Genomic DNA, 21,144 nt, shown 5'->3' with positions numbered 1-21,144 from the left:
GGAAGCTATTGCATTTTGTCTTTTCCAAACACAAATGGAGGTCATTTCCTGCAACTTCAGTTCTACATTTTCGGTACAACTGCAGATGTATAAAGCAGTAGAAAGGTTCAAGATCTGTACTTAATTATCCTCATGTTCAAAAAAAATTCTACCCTTAATTTTGAAAAAATTGGGCATAGGTTCCCCGGATGACCCCTAACCGGGGGCCAACGGTGCTTCCACAAGTTCAACAAGTGAAAAATACATGATACAAAATGTACATGTATTTACTACCTGGAACTTGGAGCAATTTATTCCAAAGATGTTAACTGACATTAATATATTAAAAACTAAACCAAATCCTATTTCTCAAACAAATCACATATTGACACAGCTGAACAAATAAAAATGTGATCATGTTTATAAACTCCACTCAAAAACAATTTTTGAGAGACACTCGGGTCACGGTACTAAGCGCGATAATCTCTAATATCTCATCTGATTCTCCCAATATGTAAAGGGTCTTTACAATGACAGCACCCAACCGCACATACATAGAAACAACAAATTATATTACACAAGAAACCAATTAATTCGGAAAATTTCTCAGTAATGTTTGAAAATTAACCTTACTAAAATATAACTGAATTTTTATTTCAGTTGTAGCCGAAAAAATATTTTTCATGCGTTTAAAGTATCGTTTTAGCACTGTAATACATGTATGTACTTATTACATGTATCTATACATTTGGATGCTATCTTGACCTTTGACCATTGTTATTGTGAAAACAGGTCGGCCATGTTGTCATTCTCGCCGTGAATTTTCGAGCCGTTTTTTCGAGCAAATTTCAACCGTTTTAAACATTTTACGGCCTCAAAAACTCATATAACGAGGAAAACAAGTTGTAGTTGTTATTTTCATGCGTAACATTTCTTCTGGGGATGGATTATTTTTCCGTCGAGCTGCCGAAAACTTAGCGCCATGCCGCAACCATGCGATCGGGCGCGGCCGGCCGGCGGGAGTTTTACTTTGTATCGGTGAGCTTTCGCGATGTAAACAAAGACAGTCGGAGTTGTTTACATGAAAATTTTGTTGTGAAACGCCAGCGGGGTGTCAGATTTTCTACCAATGACAACGTTTTCTTTGTGGCGTCATGGCGAGATCGACAATTCATCGTCAATTCACAGGATTGTGCCGACAATGTAATTGAATAGCGGCCCGATCCGTGCAATTAGCGCTCGATCCACGCCGCCCGACCGAAGAAAATTGGAAAGACGAGCACATTTATCGGGGATAAAATCCCCAATTTTGAAAACCGACCGCTAGCCGCTCGAAATTTTTGGTCGGCCCAAAAAAGGCTAGGGTCGGGGGGTTTTTCATAGGGTCGGTCGGGTAACCGGAAACACAACATTTTTTTTCCTAGGCCTTATAGTTATATTACAGAGTCATTGTTAGAGAGATTCAGAATCTAGTGGTTCACTTACAATGTAGGATGTAAACAGACTGTTAAAAATGAGTATGATGGCCAATGACCAAGAGTATTTTTAGAACTACCGTCTTGAGATCCATTTTGTATAGATTGTTGTGAGTTAGGAAATTGACTTTATTATATTGGTCTTTATTATATTATTTTGTTATTTATTATTTTACACTGTTAGAGAGATTCTAGTGGTTCACTCAGGAAGTAAAAATGGACTCACAGAGTATTTTTAGAACTAACGCTATTTTCTTAGATCCATTTTGCATAAATGAGTGGTTGTGAGTTAGGAAAAATTACATTTGATATTCTGTTAACCTATTATGTGCCAGTTTAATTGTGTTAATATTATCTGCCCTATTTTAAAGCTGTGCATACTTCTAATAGCATTGTTAGAGGTGTCTGTTGCCTCAGAGCAAGTAAAAGGACTGGTAAAAGTGGATCCAGGGTATTTCTAAAAATGTGTTTGAGCCATTCTTATATTATTATACTTCGTTGGATCCATTTGGGTAGATAAATGGTTAAGACAGATGATTTTATTTTCTCCTAATTTTATGTATCTGTTTTTGCATTCCGCCTTGTTTGGGTAAAATGGATGTAATTTGTTTGCATTACTGCCACCCCCTCTAGGGAGCAATTGGGAACATTTAATATTAGCTGCATGTTGTTACAAGCCTGGCTGGGCTGCGGGCCGTTACTGGTTAATTAGACCTGCTAACGAACAGGACTGGAATTAAAATGGTAATTAAAAATGTTTTCAGCTACATTTTGTACCTGTAAACTTCAGAATATGGGAAAGAAATTTACTTCATATTGTATATAATCCTCAGTTGAGTCAATACTTTCTGTAATTTGCTATATGAAAAGCAAAAGTGTGAATATTATACAGACACAATTGAACCCCTAGCCTGATTTTTTTCAGTTTGCAAAATTGCAGGCTGCTTTTTCTTCTTGAACATCGAAAATTTGTCTGCAAAATGCAGACTGCAGACGGGTATTTCTAACACTGATCTGCAGAATAAACACCCTGTGCAAACCTGTCCCACATTCGCGTCACAAGCCTCTAACTCGGTTACTCCTGCAAAATCTAATCCATCAAGCTTCTCCAAGTCCTTTCTTTGTGAACAGAAGGAATTAAGGACTCCTTCCCTCGTGTCTTCAAGAAGCAAGACGCACAAAGAAACAGGAAGGAGGCGGTGACGAGAATAAGTCAGACGGAAGTGTGTAAGAAAGGATCGAGTTACGTCTTCTGTGCTTCAAAACCGGGTTAATGAGAACGTCAGGTTTTAATAAGATCAGGATTCACGTCTTAATAAATCCTCAGAGCGTCTTGAGAGGTTGTAATAAATCCTTGGAGGCTCCTTGTGGAATGAATGGGTATGGAGAAGCCTGTGGTGACCTTTGTTAGTCGGTGTGATTCTGTGCTCATTGTTCCGCCCTGCGTTAAAAAGGCTGAACTCTGCCCAGGCTCCGTGGGAGGGCTGCTATGTAGGGACACATGTTCTGTTGAGACTCGGTGGGAGGGCCGTTATGTATCTGTATCTGTATCGATATAGCAGGTATAACCACCCTTCTGCGTAACACACCAGCTTCGCAGGCACGCAGCATGGCGGCAGCTAGCTATATCACACCAAACGACTTGTTACACTCAATCTTTGCACATTTGATTGCAGGAGTTGTTTACCGTAAAGCTTTCTGTAGTGACGCATGTTCTATTGAGACTTGGTGAGAGGGCGTTATGTAGGGACGCATGTTCTATTGAGGCTCAGCAGTAAACTCTGACCAGACTTGTTGGGGGGGCCGTTATGTAGCGACGCATGTTCTATTGAGACTCGATGAGAGGCCGCTATGTAGCGACGAGTGTTCTATTGAGGCTCGTCAGTAAATCGGACAGATGCGCCGCTGTTTCTGTTGAGGCAGCTTCGGGAGGTAAAACGTACGACTTCTGTTGTCGGTGCCGTCTGCGGTTCAATAGATCGCCGACAGTCCCACAATGCACCCTCCCGGCGGGGCTGTTAGGAACGTTAGTGTGAGACCATAAACCGGTGAAATGAAGACATCTGGTTGTAAATAATTCCCGCGCCCATCGCGCGTCCCGCTGGTATCGTACGCGGGTGAATAAAAGCGGTAACGGCGCGGCCGCGTGAGAGCTGAAAGCTTCGCCACAATCCTGATCCGGAATAACGGGGGATCCGGTAAAAAGGGTGCGGGTGATGGGAGGTAAACTCGTAAAATCTGGCGGTAAAACTGAGACAGCCGTTACCGCCGACAACGATGTAAACAACTCTGGTGGGGTTTTTATTGGGGAACGTGATGCTGGGGCTTTACTTCTGTGGCTCTGGGAAGTCGGGATGCACACGCAAGCATACACACAAACGCACGCGCGCACGCAAGCACACACACACACACACACACACACACACACACACACACACACACACACACACACACACACACACACGCTCACATACACACATGCAAATGCTTATACAGAAACACACACCTATGTATAAAGTGATAAAACCTTAATGTAAAATATTCTACTCTGATATGCATGAAGTTTGTTACATTAATATCGATGACAATCTTGGATGGGATTGATTTCTGTATAAAACTTTTTAGGATCCCATTTTGGAACTTTCCGATGGAACAAGCTCTCACATTTCTGCGTAGCTCCAGAGATGCTTTGTAAGATGTGAGATGATTTATATTTCTGCGTGTTAGTATGTTTGTTTATTGTTCCAGCACAAGGAAGGAACTCACCATAAATTTTCAGTCCATCAACACAAATGAGCCCTCATTCTAATGTTTGTTTGTTTGTTTGTCAGGTTTTGGATTTGTAACATTCGAGAGCGAAGACATTGTGGACAAAGTGTGCGACATCCACTTCCACGAGATCAACAACAAGATGGTGAGTCACGTTCCTGTTTGTTTGTTTATTTATTCCTGTTAATTACTTTTGTTGGCAGAGCTGTTTAAATGATACCTAAAGAATTATCTGGGTACAGGTCCAGACCTGAAAATCTGTTGTTCCTATAATAGACTAAGTACTAAATACAGCTGCAGGTAACTACATGTATAAATGATAAGCTTATTGCAAATCCCTACCTGAAGGCTAATTGCAAATAACAAAGAAAACATTGAAACAGTACAAAATAACTTCAAAATCTACATTGTAAAACTTAGTTATTTAAAACTATGTCTGAAGGGTTTGACTTCTCTTTTGTAAACCATTGATAATATCAGTATACCTATGAGATAATTCGGGTCCAAGTGCAAGTCCAGATCTGAACATCTTGAATGTGTACCTGTACCTGTACACAGCCCTTGTGGCCCTAACTCAGGCCCAGACAAGATGGTTTGAACCTTGATGTCACTGGTTTGAGGGACTGTATGGAACCTGAGAAAGAGAGAATGTATTTTGAATCCACATTGTGATGATCCCAAAATACAAGAGTGTTGAATATGTTATAATCAGAGCCTTTTATAGAATTATAAACTTGACTTTGAGTCATGGTTCTAAATACCTCTAATTTAAGTACAACAGTCAAGTCCACCGGTAACCGGTAATAAAGCTGTGAGGGACTGTATGGAATCTGAGAAAGAGATTTTGAATCCACAATGTTATGATTCCAAATACAAGAGTATTGAGTAGTGAATATGTTATAATTAGATAGAAACTTGACTTTGACAAATTCCTCTATCTCAAGTACAACAGTCAAGTCCACCGGTAGCCGGTGATAAAGCCGTCTTTACCGTAATGACACGGTTGAAAATGACCTTTCAAAGCGACAATGATGTTATTTTAAGCGCGAATCGTTTCGGTGAGTGATTGGCGATTATTACCCTGGCGTGAACAAAACCAGATTTTTCCAGAATTACTGAAATATGATCTTTTAAAAGCATGTTTACTCCGTCGAATTTAGAATCTCCATTAATAATTCTATCGGCTAATGGATGAGATTTCTGTCTGAGGCTGTTGCGTAATCATTGCAGGCTTTAATGATACTGGGGATATTCGATATCTGTAAACACAACAAGCTTTCTTTGGTACAATTTCCCCTTGTTATCATGTAAGCAACTCCAGCTGGTGACAAATTAGGGGCCCGTCAGTTATTAGGGACATGAAAATAGTCGCTGGAGTCTTCTTATGTTGGAAGCTGGCTTTTACAAAATGTATATGATTATAGAGTGTTGTGTATGGGTTATTGTTAGGCCACACCATTTTGATTTGTTGGTTCTCAGATTTTTTTCCGAAAAAATATGAAGCGACAGGGCGAAAATAAAAAAAAAATTAAAAAACAGGTCAAGGCCCCTAATGCTATGATAGGCACAAAAGCCTGGTTAATATTCAAACAATGAATTTTGAACTTTTAATCAAACCAGGTATTTTTGTTAGATGGAAAAACTGTAACAACTAGGAAGAAAAGGACTCTCCTTCGCTGTTGGGGGTAAAATATGAGCATTTTTTATTTGATTCAGAACCAGAAAAAAATGAAGAGGTGAATAGGAGAACCAACAAATTAAATTGGTGTGGCCTTATAGTGTTTTGTATGGGTCTATTATTTATCTATTGTCTATGGGTCTCTATAATGTGTTCTGTGTACTGTATGAACTGTATGGGTTATGAATATGAGTTCTCTATTGGCTAAGATTATAGTGTGTTGTGCGTGGGTCATGATCATTATGTGTTCTGTATGGGTTATAGTTATAATGTGGGTAGATTGTAGATAGTTCTGTATGGGTTATAGTTATGTGTGCGTGGGTAGGACTATAATGTGTTCTGTATATAGTGTATGGGTTATGAGTATGAGTATGTGTTGTATATGGGTCATGATTATGATGTGGGTAGATTATAGAGTGTTGTGTACGGTTATAGTTATGTGTGCGTGGGTTATAGTTATGTGTGCGTGGGTCAGGACGATATTGTGCATGGGTCATGATTATAATGTGTTGTATATGGGTCGTGATTATTACGTAGGTAGATTATAGAGAGTAGTGTGTGGGTCATGCCTATAATGCGTTCCCGGAGTTTGACTGATGTCGAGCTACGCTGGAAGTTGCCAGCTGTGCTGCCTGTGGAGTGAGTTATGACGCTTCGGTTGTTTGCCACGATTTGTCATCGAGACAGCAGCGCAAAGTCGTGTGATTTGACGTTGCAAAGGGTTCGCGCTTGGCTCTAGTCAGCTCAGAATCTTCATGGGTTTACCCAGAAATTTGTAGGAGAGAGGTGCTCCCTAATTATTTGTTAATGTTGTGAAAAAAAATCTGCCAAAATTGAATTTTCAGGAAAATACTAGCGAGCTCAGATTATTTGTTGATGTTGTGAAAAAAAAAATGGCCAAAATCGAATTTTCAGGAAAATACTAGTGAGCTCAAAAATTTCAGGGGTTTCCCTAGAAATTTCTAGGGGAGAGGTGCTCCCTAATTTGTTGATGTCGTGAAGAAAAATCAGCAAATTTTCCTGAAAATACTAAGAGAAAACTCTAAATTTAAACAGCTTAGGAGAGGTACTATATATAATAAGGACAGGGACAAATTTTAGGTTTTGAAGCCTTTAAAAATGCAGTTTCCCACATTGTGAGAGGAAATTCATGGGGTTGAGAGTGGTTCAGTTGTCCTTTGCATGTTTTTATATTTTTACCCAAGATTTTTGTCAATTTTGTCTATCAAGATTGCTGAATTGTTTTAAAAAGAATTCCATCACACGCCACAAAGTTCCTGCAACAGTTACTAACAGAAAAACGGTTGCTGGCTAGAGCCCTTGTTCGCGCTGGTCCCCAGTCTAGCAGAGGAATTTTTGCGTAGCGTGTTCGGCAAAACGTCCCCAGTTAGAACAAGATGCCAGATGTTCTTCTATTTTTAGTAACCAAAATTCTTGTCAATTTTGTCTATTGAGGTTGACGGACTTGTTTTTAAAAAGATTCCTTCACATGCCGCAAAGTTCCTGTAACTGACGGAAAACGGGTGCTGGTTCGCCATGGTCCCCATCGGAGGAATTTTCTCGTAGCGCGTTCGCAAAAACGTCCCCAGCTAGAGCGAGATGCCAGATGCTCGCGGAACAGAACTGGGAGATAGTTGTCATAGCGATAGTCGTCATGACGACTATCTGTGCCGTTAGGGACCTCCCCGCATCGTGTTTGTAGCCCGAAGCCTTGTCGGTTTATTATAGAACTTGTCAGGGGATGACAGGGAAATTTTCTGGGTAATAAGTTTGGTGTCGTAATTAGGGAGGGAAACAGACGCAAGTTTCATTTGTCAGAGAACAAAAGTTACAGAGAGACGGAATAAAACTAATGTAACTCAAGCTGCAGAGTGGATTAGGATAAACTGAAAAAAATCACAAATCCTCTCAAGTTATTCTTTGAATCGTTAAAAAAATTGAAGTTGGGATTCCAACTTTTTCAGAAAAATCCATAATAAGTTTGGTGTCCTAATTAGTGGGGAAAACAGAAGCAAGCTTCATTTGTCAGAGAACAAAAGTTACGTCGGCTGTGTGATGAGGGGAGAGATGGAATAAAACTTCTTCAACTCAAGCTGTATAGATTGAAGAAGGATAAACTGGCAAAGTCACTTATTCCCTTTAAGTTATAGTTAACCAGGTGGTGCATAGGGCAGCGCCCATCTCCGGTTCAGTAGCCCTTGGGCCATACAATTGTGCAATCAGTCCTCTCAAGTAGATTCCTACAATCCTCAACTCGGCTCAAGAAAAATTGAAGTTGAAATTTTGTTGGGAATTGCAGTTCAAAATCAAACTGTGTCAGAAAAACGTATCTCCAAGGCAGAAGTTGGGGCGTGTAGAAACATTTCTTAGAGCAGCATCGGAAGTTAGGAGATGTACTATGATGTGGAAACATTTCTATGAGCAGGAGCAGACTAACAGCAGAAGTTAATATGTACCCATAGAGCTCTGATACAGGTGAGGAAAAGTCAGTAGAAGTTATGACATGTCTGTAGACACATCTCTATGAACAGTGAGCATTTCGCCCGGGGGTGTGAGAGGGGTTCCCTGCACGTCTGTCTGCCCGAGGGTGTAAAAGGGGGTTTCCCTGTACATCTGCCTGCCCGCGAGGCATCGCAAACGTCTCAGCTTTGATGTATGACGACTCGGGGAGGTTCCAAGACGGTTATTAAGTCTAAGACGCTGCGGGGCTTAATCTTGGGGAAAACTATCGCGAGGAGGAATCTTCCTCATGCTTTCTTCCTTACGCTCGCGTCTCGGAGATCCGAGGATTCTTGGGAGTCTTGTCTTCTGAAGACATCAAAGGAGCTTCTCGGCAGCCCGTACCACTCTTATGGGGGAGGGCAGGTCGCACCATTCTAATGGAGGGAGGGCAGGTTGTACGATTCCAATTAGGGGAGGACAGGTTATACCACTTTATGGGGGGTCAGGTTATATTACTCCAACTAGGGGAGGGCAGGTTATACCATTCTAAGTAGGGGAGGACGGGTTATACCACTCTAACTAGGGGAGGGCAGGTTGTACCACTCTTATGGGGGGAGGGCAGGTTTAATACTACTCCAACTAGGGAAAGACTGGTTATACCATTCCATCAGGGGGAGGGCAGCTCGTACCACTCTAACTAGGGAAGTACAGGTTCTACCACTCCAATTAGGGGAATGACAGGTTGCAATACTTCAAGAATCACAAAAGGAAAGTTTATGAGAAGAGTTCCCCTGACCAGCTGTTTGACTTGTTCCTGCCGGGAGAGAGTTAATATCTTAGTCCTCAGGCTTGTTCCTTGGGCTGTTCCTTGATAACCTCCTTCTCCCCGGACACATCTTAACAAGGCTGATAAGATTTGCCCAGCTTCTTTAAGACCCTGTACATTAATCACTCCTCGGCTTTCAAGGTGCTCAAACAAACCTCAAGAACTTAGGACAACTTCTTAGCAGCAGAACTTAGGTACTTGTGTATGACCAATGGCAGCCATGATTGGCCACTCACATAACTTCAATTGCCAACGAAAACTAGTGTGTATGAAGTTGGCAAAATTATCAAGGTTTTGTCAGTTCATCTGTAGATGGCTTTAAAACTCTGAAAAATGAATGATGTGGTCTGAGGAATTTGAAAGTCTAAACTTCTCTACAGCTCACTAAGATCCAAGCATCCTTCTCTACTTCTCTAACTTGCATCATCCTTCTCTTTACTTGTCTAGCTTTTGTTTCCTTTGTCTTCCCTGACTTGCATATTAATAAATAGTTTGTGCTTCCTTTCTGACAATGCTCCAGTGTCACTGACAAAAGGTAGTGGATGCTACCTGAAATGTCTGACTGTTTCCAAAATCATAATTATCCAGTTGCTTGAGTAACTGTTTTTTTGGCATATCTTGATTACCTGGAGGTCTAATCTTCCTTTTAACCTTAGAATTAGAAGTTAGATTTTAAACATGGCCCAAGTCTGTCCAGGTGATCCCAAACTTGGCCCAGGTGTCCCCAGGCTGCTGTCCAGGAACCCAAATTATCCCCATCCAAATCAATTTGTCTTGGATTTAACCTGTATTACATATTGGGCAGGCTGGGACATTACAAAAAGCACCTGGTCTAACCAACATCTGTATCTGTATAGCCGGTATAACTGCCTTTCAGCGTAACATACCGGCTTCGCAGGCACGCGGTGCGGCGGCAGCTGGCTATATTACACCGATCGGCTTGTTACACTAACTCTAGACATTGTTTAAAGCCATCTAAATTAAAATGATAACACCCCTACTGTACTTGGTGACAGTGAGTTCCACTCTGCAATAATATATAGTTCTAGGATGAATTTTTGAACACCTCAATCATTTGTTGATAACTCTGGTACTTGAAGGCATGGCTATTTCTTGTTCTCTTCTGGCCTGGTATAAGGTACTTAGTAGTTAGGACATCCACCTGCAGTTCCAAGAAAGCTGCTAGGGGGCCTGAACTGAAATGGCCCCATTTTAAGTATGAGAAATGGTCCCCTGCGGTGGTTAGGGATCTGACAGGTACAGAGGGATAATTTATGGAGGATGATGCAGCAGGATGGATGTGTGGGAGACGGTTGCCCGGGGCGATGGTTGCCGGGGTGATAGATGAGCGGAGTTGTTAGTCGGGCCGGGTAGTTAGCCACGGGGTGAGGCATTCTTTATGAGAAGGACGTCTGATAAATGCCACAGTCTGGTCCGCAAATGGGCCTGGACACGGAACGAACTCTGGGAAATATTACCTACATTCTAGCTTGTTTTTGACACTGTGATATTGTGCCTGTGTGTGTGCCTGTGTGTGTGTGTGTGTGTGTGTGTGAGTCTGTCTGTGTGTGTCTCCGTGGGGGGGGGGTTACATTGCATTACTTTCCTCAGTCTGAAGATCGATGAGTTCTATTCAGAAGGGACGGCCATTTTGACCTTGATCTGCAGTAATGGAAATGTCCTTCAGGATAACATCTGCCAGTTTTTCATTTCTGCTGTAATTCTTGTGAGGTCCTGGGACAAATTTTGAATTTTCAAGGCTTTAAAAAGAGGGAAATCATGAAGTTGTGAGAGGTTGTTGGTGGTCCTTTGGATGTTTTTATACTTTTACCCAAGATTTTTGTCAATTTTATCCATCAGGATTGACGGATTGGTTTGAATATTTTGTCACATGCCGCAAAGTTGATGAAAAAACTGGTGCTGGCTTAAGCCCTGCTGTGAGGTACAGGAGGCAGCTATTTCCACAGCATGAAGACATTTTTATAAACTGATCCGTTAACCTTTATAGACAAAATTTAAAAAAGTCTTGGGTAGAAACATAAAAAACTTCCAAACTAGGACCACCACCAACCACTCTCAACCCCATGATTTGCCTCTCAATATGTTGGAAACTGCCTTTTTAAAGTCTTGAAATTTCAAAATTTGTCCCTGGACCCCCTAGATTATGAGAACTCTCCCACCAGGCCCAGTCATGAAAGCTTATTGCAAATACTAGCCCGAGGGCTAATTGCAGTTACAAACAACATAAAGAAAATACAGTGGTATGTGAGACTATATCTACTTCTAGCATTATACTATATTCTACAACATACATGGTACTAGTTTTACTGGGTTTGACTTTTTCTTTTTAGGCAATGGAAGACGAATTTACCAACTTCTTCTATAATATCTGGGTTATTTTCTCATGTACCTGGGCTGAAGGAAAAATATTTTGAGCAGGCTGAGCCCTGGCAGGAGGTACAGCTATTTCCCTCCCCTCACCCCCAGTAACCCCGTTTCGGTAACCCGCGTGCATTCTGGGTTCAGCGCGCTCCGACCTTGGTTTGATGATGTAATTATGAAGGTTCCAATTAATTAACGGCCGAGGAAATAATTTTGGGCTCCCCGGCGTGGCCCGGCCACCTCTGACCGGCGGTAATTAAGTGTTCAAACCGGCTGCGCTGCCGTGCACTGAGCCGTCCCAATCCCATCTGAGCAGGCTAAATAACAGGACTCACACCAGAGTTTTTGGGCAAGGCAGGACTCACACCAACGTTCTGCACCGCAAGGCACTGAGCCGTCCCAATCCCATCTGAGCTGGCTAAATAACTGGTGTCACACCAGAGTTTCCGGGCACAGTAGGATTCATACCAGCGTTCCTGAGCCGTCCCAATCTCATCTAAACTGGCTAAATAACTGCGAGGACTCACACCAGAGTTTCTGGGCAGGGTAGGACTCACACCGGCGTTCCTGGGCAGGGTAGGACTCATACCAGAGTTTCTCAGCAAAGCAGGATTCACACTTAGTCTAGTGTTCCTGAGCCGTCCCAATCCCATCTGAACGAGCTAAATAACGGGACTCACACCAGAGTTTCTCAGATGGGCAGGACTCATACCAGAGTTTCTCAGCATAGCAGGACTCACACCAGCCTTTCTCAGCATAGCAGGACTCACACCAGCGTTCCTGCGCAAGGCAGGACTCATACCAGCGTTCCTAAGCATAGCAGGACTCACACCAACGTTCCTGAGCATAGCAGGACTCATACCAAAGTTCCTCAGCAGGGCAGAACTCACACCAACGTTCCTCAGCAAGGCAGGACTCATACCAATGTTCCTGAGCAGTTCAGAAGGCATACATGTGTACCAACGTTTCTGAGGAGGCCAGGACTCGTACCAAAGTTCCCCATCAAAGATTACCTAATCTGGCATCTTGTGTTCCTCCCTGAAGGTCACAGACCCGCAGAAGGGACAGAGTTCCCGCCAAGGTCGCGCTAATTTAATTCCCCGGTTATTGGATTGGCTCGTCCCAAATTTTGTGGTTTGCAGAAGAAAAGAAACGACTCCCCAGATGATTCTGACAGCAGCGGCTATTTACAGTTACGGTTATTAACGGTGACGGGCCACAGCAATATATAACTATAATTGTATTTATAACTCATAAATTTCAGCAAGACATAAACAGAAGGCTGAAAGAAAAACTTGAATCTGAATATATTTTCTCCCTGAAACTTAGGTACAGACTTTCCCCTCTGGTAAAATAAATATTTTCTTGTTAATTTCCAAGTTCAGCATTATTTTTGAATCCCCAAATTGACAGTGCATTTTTTAATTAAGCTTGAAGGGAAGGAACATCCTGTATATGTCTGAAAGTTTTCAGTGATTTCAATTTCTTCAGTTGTGTGTTGCTGTTGCTGAAAGTCTGTAGTGTATAATTGTGATCAGTTCTGACCATGAGTCTCCACTATAAGAATCTCCGTCTAGCCAGCTCCTTAAGCTGCTCTAAAACTGAAGAACCCTTCAGGTGCGGGATAACTCATCGTTATTGTCTTGACCTTGAATCTGCCGTCTTCCCATCCGTCTTGGAGAAACCCGTTCATCCCCCATCAGCGGTGAAACGCTCCGAGTCAGTTTAAGCCGTCGGTCAATTCCGGCTGATGCATGAACTTGTCAGGGCTCGAAATTCATTTTTTGGGAATAGGTGCACTGGTGCACCCAACTTAAAGAACTGAGTGCACAAAAAATTGTTTGGGTGCACCATATAAGATTTTAGCAAAAACTAATGACGTTTCATTTATAAAGAAAAATACTACAAAGATTTTCTTTTTTTTCTGACACTTGGATGTCAACAATATGCTGTATAATACTACAGTAACTATAGAATATTATACATTTAACATCTTTACATATGTAAACCTACTGCACCAGTGCACCCACAGAAAGGAATTGGGTGCACAGCTCAAATTTTGAGTGCATTAAGCTGCACATGCACCCAGTATTTCCAGCCCTGAACTTGTGTGTAGACAGTGATCGTCAGACAGGTAGGTTGGGCTGGATTAGTGCGCTGAGCTCCAGGCGGCTTTACGGACTTAACCTTGACACTATGTCAATGCCGAGTCGACTGTGAGACGCACAGACGCGCGTTCCGTTGAAGGTCAAACGCGCGTGGAAAGGACAAAGGAACGAGGCTGGGTATTAGCCGGGCCTGACCTGTGTTCGGTGTGAGATGCCCTTTTAAAGGTTAAACAGCTACTCTGGTGGAGACTGGATTATCTTTAAGGCAACTGAGTTTATAAATCTGTAGTAGTTGTCGAGGACAACCCTATTATGTAATGCAGGGTGGTGTTAAAGTGATATGGCTGTGGTATAAATGATATGGCTGTATGATAGTATATGGTGTGTGTATAACTGATATTATGGCTGTATGATAGTATATGTTGTGTGTATAACTAATATGGCTGTATGATGTGTGTATGAATGATATGGCTATGTTTGGGTTAACAGGGCTCGAAATACTGGGTGTATGTGCACCTTAGTGCACCCAAATTTAGCTAACTCGAGATCTAATGACAATGTTGGTACTGTACTTGGTGACAGCGAGTTCTACTCTGCGATAGTTCTAGGAAAGAATGAATTCGTGAACACCTCAATCCTTGGTTGATAACTCTGGTACTGTCATGTATATATGATAGGAATAAACCTACAGTACTGTAAGCTTGGAAAGTAAAACACCCTCTTTCTAAGCAGCTTGTAGAAAGAAGCTTTTCATCCAGAGAGGATTACTTTTAATGAGAAGATTTGTGGCAAGATGAGTTCAACAAAACCTTGCAAGTAGCAGAATGTTGTAAGGATGTGATTGGTCAGGTAGGTTTGATTGACAGCTATGATTGACAGCAGAGATGGATAGCATTCGAATGGGGTTGAGATGAGCTGTGATTGGTCAGGTACGTTTGATTGACAGCTATGATTGACAACTATGAGTGACAGCTTTCTGAGCCTCCGCATTATGTCCCAAAAGAGCTTGTAAAAAAAATGGCTGCTGCTATAAGATTGGTAAAATAGCCTACTACAACCCCCCCCCCCCAGTAAACTCCCATCTCTTGTGCCCCCACTTCAAACTTTCTTAGCCAGGTCACATTTTCCTACTACTAGCGAAGAAGATCCTTTACTCCATCTCTCAGGAGAAAGTTCCAAGCTTCTTTCCTAGAACTACATCACTATGGAACAAGCTTCCCAAATGGGTACAAACATCTATCTCTACAGTTCCTTAATGTAACCCAAAACATGTAACTGGTTCGCATGAGCCTTGTTTTGAGGTGAAAATTGATCTAAATAACATAGAAAATGTCCAGAAGAAATTCAGCCGACCCTCTAACCCCCCTCTGCTACTCTGTATCCACCGGTTCATCCCTGAAACCTTTAGGCCCATAATTGAGCGCTCAGCAGAGGTTCTTAACTTCCCACTTCATTTCGGGGCGCTATTACGGCCTGATCCGGGTTAAGCGCCCAGCCAAACGCTGCTATTCATTCTGGAACCCGCCCAAGAACATCTTACTCTTACATGTACATCTTTGGCTTCTTCAAGGAAGCCCAGTCTGTCTTAAGACATCCCAAGTTCATCCTGGATCCCACCCAAGAATATCTTAATTAAGTCTTCAAATCGGTCTCAAGACTTCTCAGTCTTTTTCAAGACTTCCCAACCCATCCTGGATCCCACCCAACCACATCGTAAGTCGTAAGGATGTCTTCAAGGAAGCCTAGTTTGTCTCGAGACTTCCCAACCCAAGAACATCTTACTCTTACTGACTTGCATCTTAGGATGTCTTCAAATCTGTCTTAAGACTTCCCAGTTCATCCTGGAAGGCGCCCAAGTACATTTTATTCTTAAATCTTGATGTCTATAACTTCAAATCACAGTACTAGTCTGTCTCAAGACTTCCCAACCCAAGCACATCTTATTCTTACATCTTAGGGTGTCTTCAAATCTGTCTTAAGGCTTCCCAGTCTTCTTCAAGACTTCTCAGTTCATCCTGGATCCCATCTTACATCTTAGGATGTCTTTGAGGAAGTCCAGTCTGTCTCAAGACTTTCTAGTATCCCTCAAGACTTTATTTATTTATTTATTGGTTTGGCTGTTCAACCCTCACAGCCAGGGCAGCCCAACTAGCCAGTGGCTATTACAAAGGGCTTGTCCTGCTGACAAGACATTACGGAAACATATAAGATGGCTTAACAATCTACAAAACTCAAGACTTCCCAATTTGCCTGGTTTTCTGCTATAACGGGGGCTTCTATAAGGAGTTGAAAGATTGCATTGCTTTTTAGTTAGGAAAGTCCTTACCTAGAACTACCATCATATCTCTGTATATGTAGTTGTAGACTGTTTAAAGTTAAAACTTTTGGTCCAACACAAAAAATTCTCTCACCTAGAGCTTTCGACCAGTCACTCTGGTCTTCCTCAGTAGACTGACCCAGTGAAGCTTGTCACGTGGCTTCTTTGAAGTGTGACGTCAACACTGGGTCAGTCTACTGAGGAAGACCAGAGTGACTGGTCGAAAGCTCTAGGTGAGAGAATTTTTTGTGTTGGATCGAAAGTTTTATCTCTAAACATATAACTACCGACACAGATGAACTTTCATGCTAGTTGTAGACTGGTTTAATAGTTCTTATCAGCCCAAAGACATACATGCCTCCTGGCAGCCATATTGGAGGGCTGAATTCTGAGGCTATTTACAGATTCTGAATTCTGAGGCTATTTACAGTCTTTATGATTATACATTAACAGTTGTCATCATTTACCAAAAACAGTAAAACTCACTTATTTAACTTTAAAAATTCTGAAATCTATTACATTCAGAGGTAATATATTACAATTTAATGTTATTTTTGACTGGGTAGATGTTAAATCACTAAGAATGTTGGAGTCCGCTTTGAAAATTAAACTATCCATTTCATCTGTTCCTGCCATTCCTGCATTAACTACTTATCTACTTAGCCTTCTGTTGCAGCAGAGTTTAAGATAGGATCTTAAGTGTACATTTGTGTTTATATAAGTTTTTTTTTTCTCAGGTGGATTATAAGAAAACTTGAGATATCTTGTGTATTTATCTTTGATGGAATTTAAGAAATCTTGTTCTGCCAGGGAGAGTGTAAAAAAATATAAGTGATAAGAAAACATCTTGTAAGAAAATTTGTCTTGTAAGACACGTTAAGGTGTGTTGTTTGTTCCTTCAGGTGGAGTGTAAGTCTTGAGACATGTTGTTGTTCCTTCAGGTGTAAGAAAACCCTAAGACGTCTTATTTTGTTCCTCCAGGTGGAGTGTAGACTTGAGACATGTTTTTAAGATGTCTTATTTTGTTCCTCAGGTGGAGTGTAAGACTTGAGACGTTGTAGGATACCTTAAGACATGTCGTTTGTTCCTTCAGGTGTAAGAAAACCCTAAGACGTAAGAAAACCCTAAGACGTCTTATTTTGTTCCTCAGGTGGAGTGTAAGACTTAAAGACATATAAGTTGTACCTTAGACATTTTGCTTGTTCCTAAGACGTCTTATTTTGTTCCTTCAGGTGGAGTGTAAGAAGGCTCAGCCGAAGGAGGTGATGTTCCCGCCGGGGTCGGCTCGCGGCCGTGCCAGGGGAGCCTTCGGAACCTGGCCGGATCTCGGTGAGAGTGGGTTTCTCTTCCTCCTTCTTTCCTGCACACACTCGCAGACAGACACACGCACACACATGCAGACAGACACACACACATGCACGCAAACACGCAGACGGACACACACATGCACGCACACACACAGACACGCAAACATGCAGACGGACACACACACGCAGATGGACCCACGCAAACAGACACACAAACGCGCAGACGGACACACACATGCACGCACACAGACACACGCGCATGCAGACACAAGCACACACACACATGCACACGCAGACACACACACACACAGGCAGACACACATACACAAAAAACTCACAGACGGACACACACACATGCACACAGACACAGGCAGACGGACACACACTTACACACACACACTCACACACACAGACGCACACAAACACACACACACACACACTCACACTTTACTATCTGTGTTTATAAGACGGGTGATCTGGAAAATGGTTTATAAGACCAGAGATTTAGAGTAAGACTCCTGCATGTCTACCAGTATGTGTAAGGAAGGCAGCCGGGGTGTCTATCTAAGTCTATCTAAATGGTAATTGGTAAAGAGGCTTCCCCCGAAGCACGACTGTTTTGACTGGCATCTTTAAGTGGCCGGCTTTCCCGGGACGACTCCTTACAGACACGCCGCCTCCTTAGGTCTGCGGGGATCTCCTTAGGTACCACACTTGACCTTGGGTTAACCTTCACGCTGTACTTGTGCCGTGTTATTCCTGGGGAAGCCGGGAAGTAAACATTGTCTGCGGGTCTGCGTCAACATCGGGGATTAACCGGCGGAGTTGTTTGGGCGTTCTGATTTTTGACAGGCACGCTGACTGTTAGAGAAGTAATGTTGTAGAGAGGTCAAAGAAATGCCATGGAAAAAACTGTCCTTCTTGGTAGATTATTTTATTAGTCAGGATGAAATGTCCTTGTAGCGGTTAAACCGGGGAGTTGTTTGGGGGTTCTGATTTTGAACAGCATGTCCGCTGTAACTAAGAGAGGTCAAAGAACTGGCAGTAGCCATGGAAAAAACTGTTCTTCTTTGATTTGTTTAAGCTATGTGCATCAGGAAAAAAACTGTCCTAAAATTTGAGAGAATTGCCAGTAGCCATGGATAAAACTGTTCTTGATTTTCTTTCATTAGTCAGGATAATTCAGGATAAAATTGAAGATCCAACGATTGCTGTCAGCCATGTGCAGAAGGAAAAAAACTGTCCTCATAAAATAATGTGGTAGAACTGTCATTTAGGTCATTATCAATGTGCAAGAAGAAAAAAACGATCTATGTTTCGTTGTTTCTCCAAGTTCATGTCAAGTCCAAATGGTGGACATTAATTAGGCAAGACATCGCCCCCCTCCCCCATTAACCTTGGGTGTAATTTGTCTGCCCCTACATGACCTTGGCATAACAAATGTCACCCCAAACAAATTGGGTCCTGCCGGCAGATATCAGGTTCCCTCAGGAGCTATCAGGTTACCACAGGAGCTATCAGGTTACCCGGACATCATCATGGGTTTTACTCCAGTCTCATCACCGAACGACCTTCGTCTGACCTTCACAGAACGTCTTTACGACTTGAGAAGCGGGACTTGGCGTCGCTACTTGGCTCCTTGACTCCGAACTTAACGTTTTAGCAGCATAACGAGCAGCCCAATTTCACCCTGATACTCAAATCTGTAGGGGCATTGTAAGGGGGGGGCAATATGGAATATTCTCGGAGATGGGCTGATATGGAGTATAGTAATAGATATGGGAAATATATGGCCTCCTATGTATTGTGATATGGGGGATAAATGTATACATATATGGCCTCACATGTATGGTGATATGGTGATACAGTACACATATATATGGCCCATGATAAGCCTAACCTGATATGGGAAATACATGGCCTCCTATGTATGGTGATATGGTGGATTATGTACACGTATATGGCCTCACATGCGTACTGACTGATAGTGATATGGGGATATATATGTAAAAAAAGTCACATTTGTATGGCCTCCCCTGATATGGGAAATATATAGCCTCCTATGCATGGTGATATGGGGGATACATGTACACATATATGGCCTCCTATGTATGCGTATGGGGATACATTACATATATATGGCCTCCCATGATAATCCTAACCTGATATGGGAAATATATGGCCTCCTATGTATGGTGATATGGGGGATATGGAGAATACAGTACATATATATGGCCTCCCATGATAATCCTAAGCTGATATGGGAAATATATGGCCTGGAAGCGCCATTTAGAAGCCAAGCTGCTTCTCTTAATCACCCAAATATGATGCCAAATCCTTTCGGAGTGCCGGCTCCAATATTAGGTGGTTTCTGCCACAGATTTGGTGTTAATAAAGTTATGGTGCCGCGACTTCGCTGATGGAATTAACGTTCCCTTTCTGCAGTAATGCCGTTATAAACATGCCATATGGCCGGAGTTTCACTCTAAATCAGATCTCGCTTCTAACTGGTGTTCTCACAGGCTTGGGAAAATTTATGGATAACGTTAGAGTTATGTATTCGCGGGTATTAATTATGAAAAATTATTAATTGTAATGGCTGGAATTTCACTCTAAATCCGATTCTTGTTCTAACCAGTGTTGTCACAGGCTAGGAAAAAATATGGGGAACGTTGGTGTTACGTATTCGCAGGTATTAATTAATGTGGGCTTGTTAACGAGGAATTTTTAATTGGCCGAAATTTCACTCCAAATTAGGAAAAATTATACGTAACGTTGTATTCGCAGGTATTAATTAACGTTGAGTTGCTAATTAAAAATTATTAATTGGTATGGCCGGAATTTCACTGGGCAACGTTGATGTTACGTATTTGCAGGTATTAATTAATGTGGGCTTGTTAACGAGGAAATTGGCCAGAATTTCACTCCAAATTAGGTCCTCCTTCTAACCAGTGTTGTCGCAGGCTTGGGAAAATTATGGACAACATTAGCGTTACGTATTCGCAGGTATTAATTAACGTCGTGTCCCTAACAAGGAATTATTAATTGTTATTCAGGAGGCTTAGCCGCAGTGGGTTATATTTAATGTTTTCGCCTTGTCTGGGTAATAATGATTATGAATATGATTATGTTCCCACACAAAACAAGCCGTGTGAGATACAGATGATCACATCCATACATCAACATGATAAATTGCATCTAAAATGTCAATAACACTGATGTAATTAGATGTCAGGATTTGATTATATTATGGTCGGTACAGCCCTGTTCCCTACATCAATTATCTTGGTTCTCAAGCTTCGTTTTTTGTTGATTTTTTTTTATATGCGGAGAAAAAAGTATCCCTTACAAATTTACCTGTTAGTAGTGTTACTGAGATTATATTAATTTTTTTTAATGGGCCTGGCTAGATAACAGATTTCAGGCTTTGATTATATTTTGTTCAGTACAAAATTGTTCTGTACATCAATTATTATCCTGATTCTCAAGCTTTTGAGTTTTTTGTTGATTTATTAATTTTTTCTATGTTGGGAAAAAATCATCCCTTACAAATTTTTTGTATCTGAGATTTTTTATGCCTATTTTTTATTAATGTAGCTGGCTGGAAAACATCAATTATCCTGATTTTTCAAGGTTTGGTTTGGTTGATTTTTTTCTTGGCAGGCAAAATTATTCATTTTGTATCTTTCTTTCCTGTTTCTGAGATTTTTTATGCCTCTTTTTTTTTTTATTGTGGCTGGCTGGAAACAAGATGGCCGCCGCGTCAGTCTAGTGTGTAAATAAGTAATGATGTTTCGGCTGTCGCCAGACGCAGATTGAGTTTGGTCCGTATCGGAGAGATCTGCCGTCGCGTGACGTCAG

The 21,144-nt window shown here is 41.8% G+C and overlaps 1 protein-coding gene across 13 annotated transcripts in view; it reads left to right on the top strand.

Annotated features, from left to right (window-relative positions):
- LOC109468848 (RNA-binding protein Musashi homolog 2-like) overlaps positions 1 to 21,144 on the top strand; it is a 137,015-nt gene that overhangs the window by 80,379 nt on the left and 35,492 nt on the right. For 8 of the 13 annotated variants that reach the window (XM_019767199.1, XM_019767197.1, XM_019767205.1 and 5 more), the window contains exons 8-9: positions 4,286 to 4,368; positions 17,209 to 17,311. In XM_019767199.1, coding sequence (XP_019622758.1) covers positions 4,286 to 4,368; positions 17,209 to 17,311 — 186 coding nt within the window. The remainder of the gene's footprint in view (positions 1 to 4,285; positions 4,369 to 17,208; positions 17,312 to 21,144) is intronic. The other 5 variants (XM_019767201.1, XM_019767200.1, XM_019767198.1 and 2 more) reach the window with 1 other exon arrangement.

The sequence above is a fragment of the Branchiostoma belcheri genome, unplaced genomic scaffold (assembly GCF_001625305.1).
Source record: "Branchiostoma belcheri isolate BF01 breed outbred unplaced genomic scaffold, Haploidv18h27 scaffold2, whole genome shotgun sequence".
Taxonomy (NCBI): domain Eukaryota; kingdom Metazoa; phylum Chordata; class Leptocardii; order Amphioxiformes; family Branchiostomatidae; genus Branchiostoma; species Branchiostoma belcheri.
The sequence above is the reverse complement of the archived record's forward strand: the minus strand, read 5'-3'. Positions and strand labels throughout refer to the sequence as shown.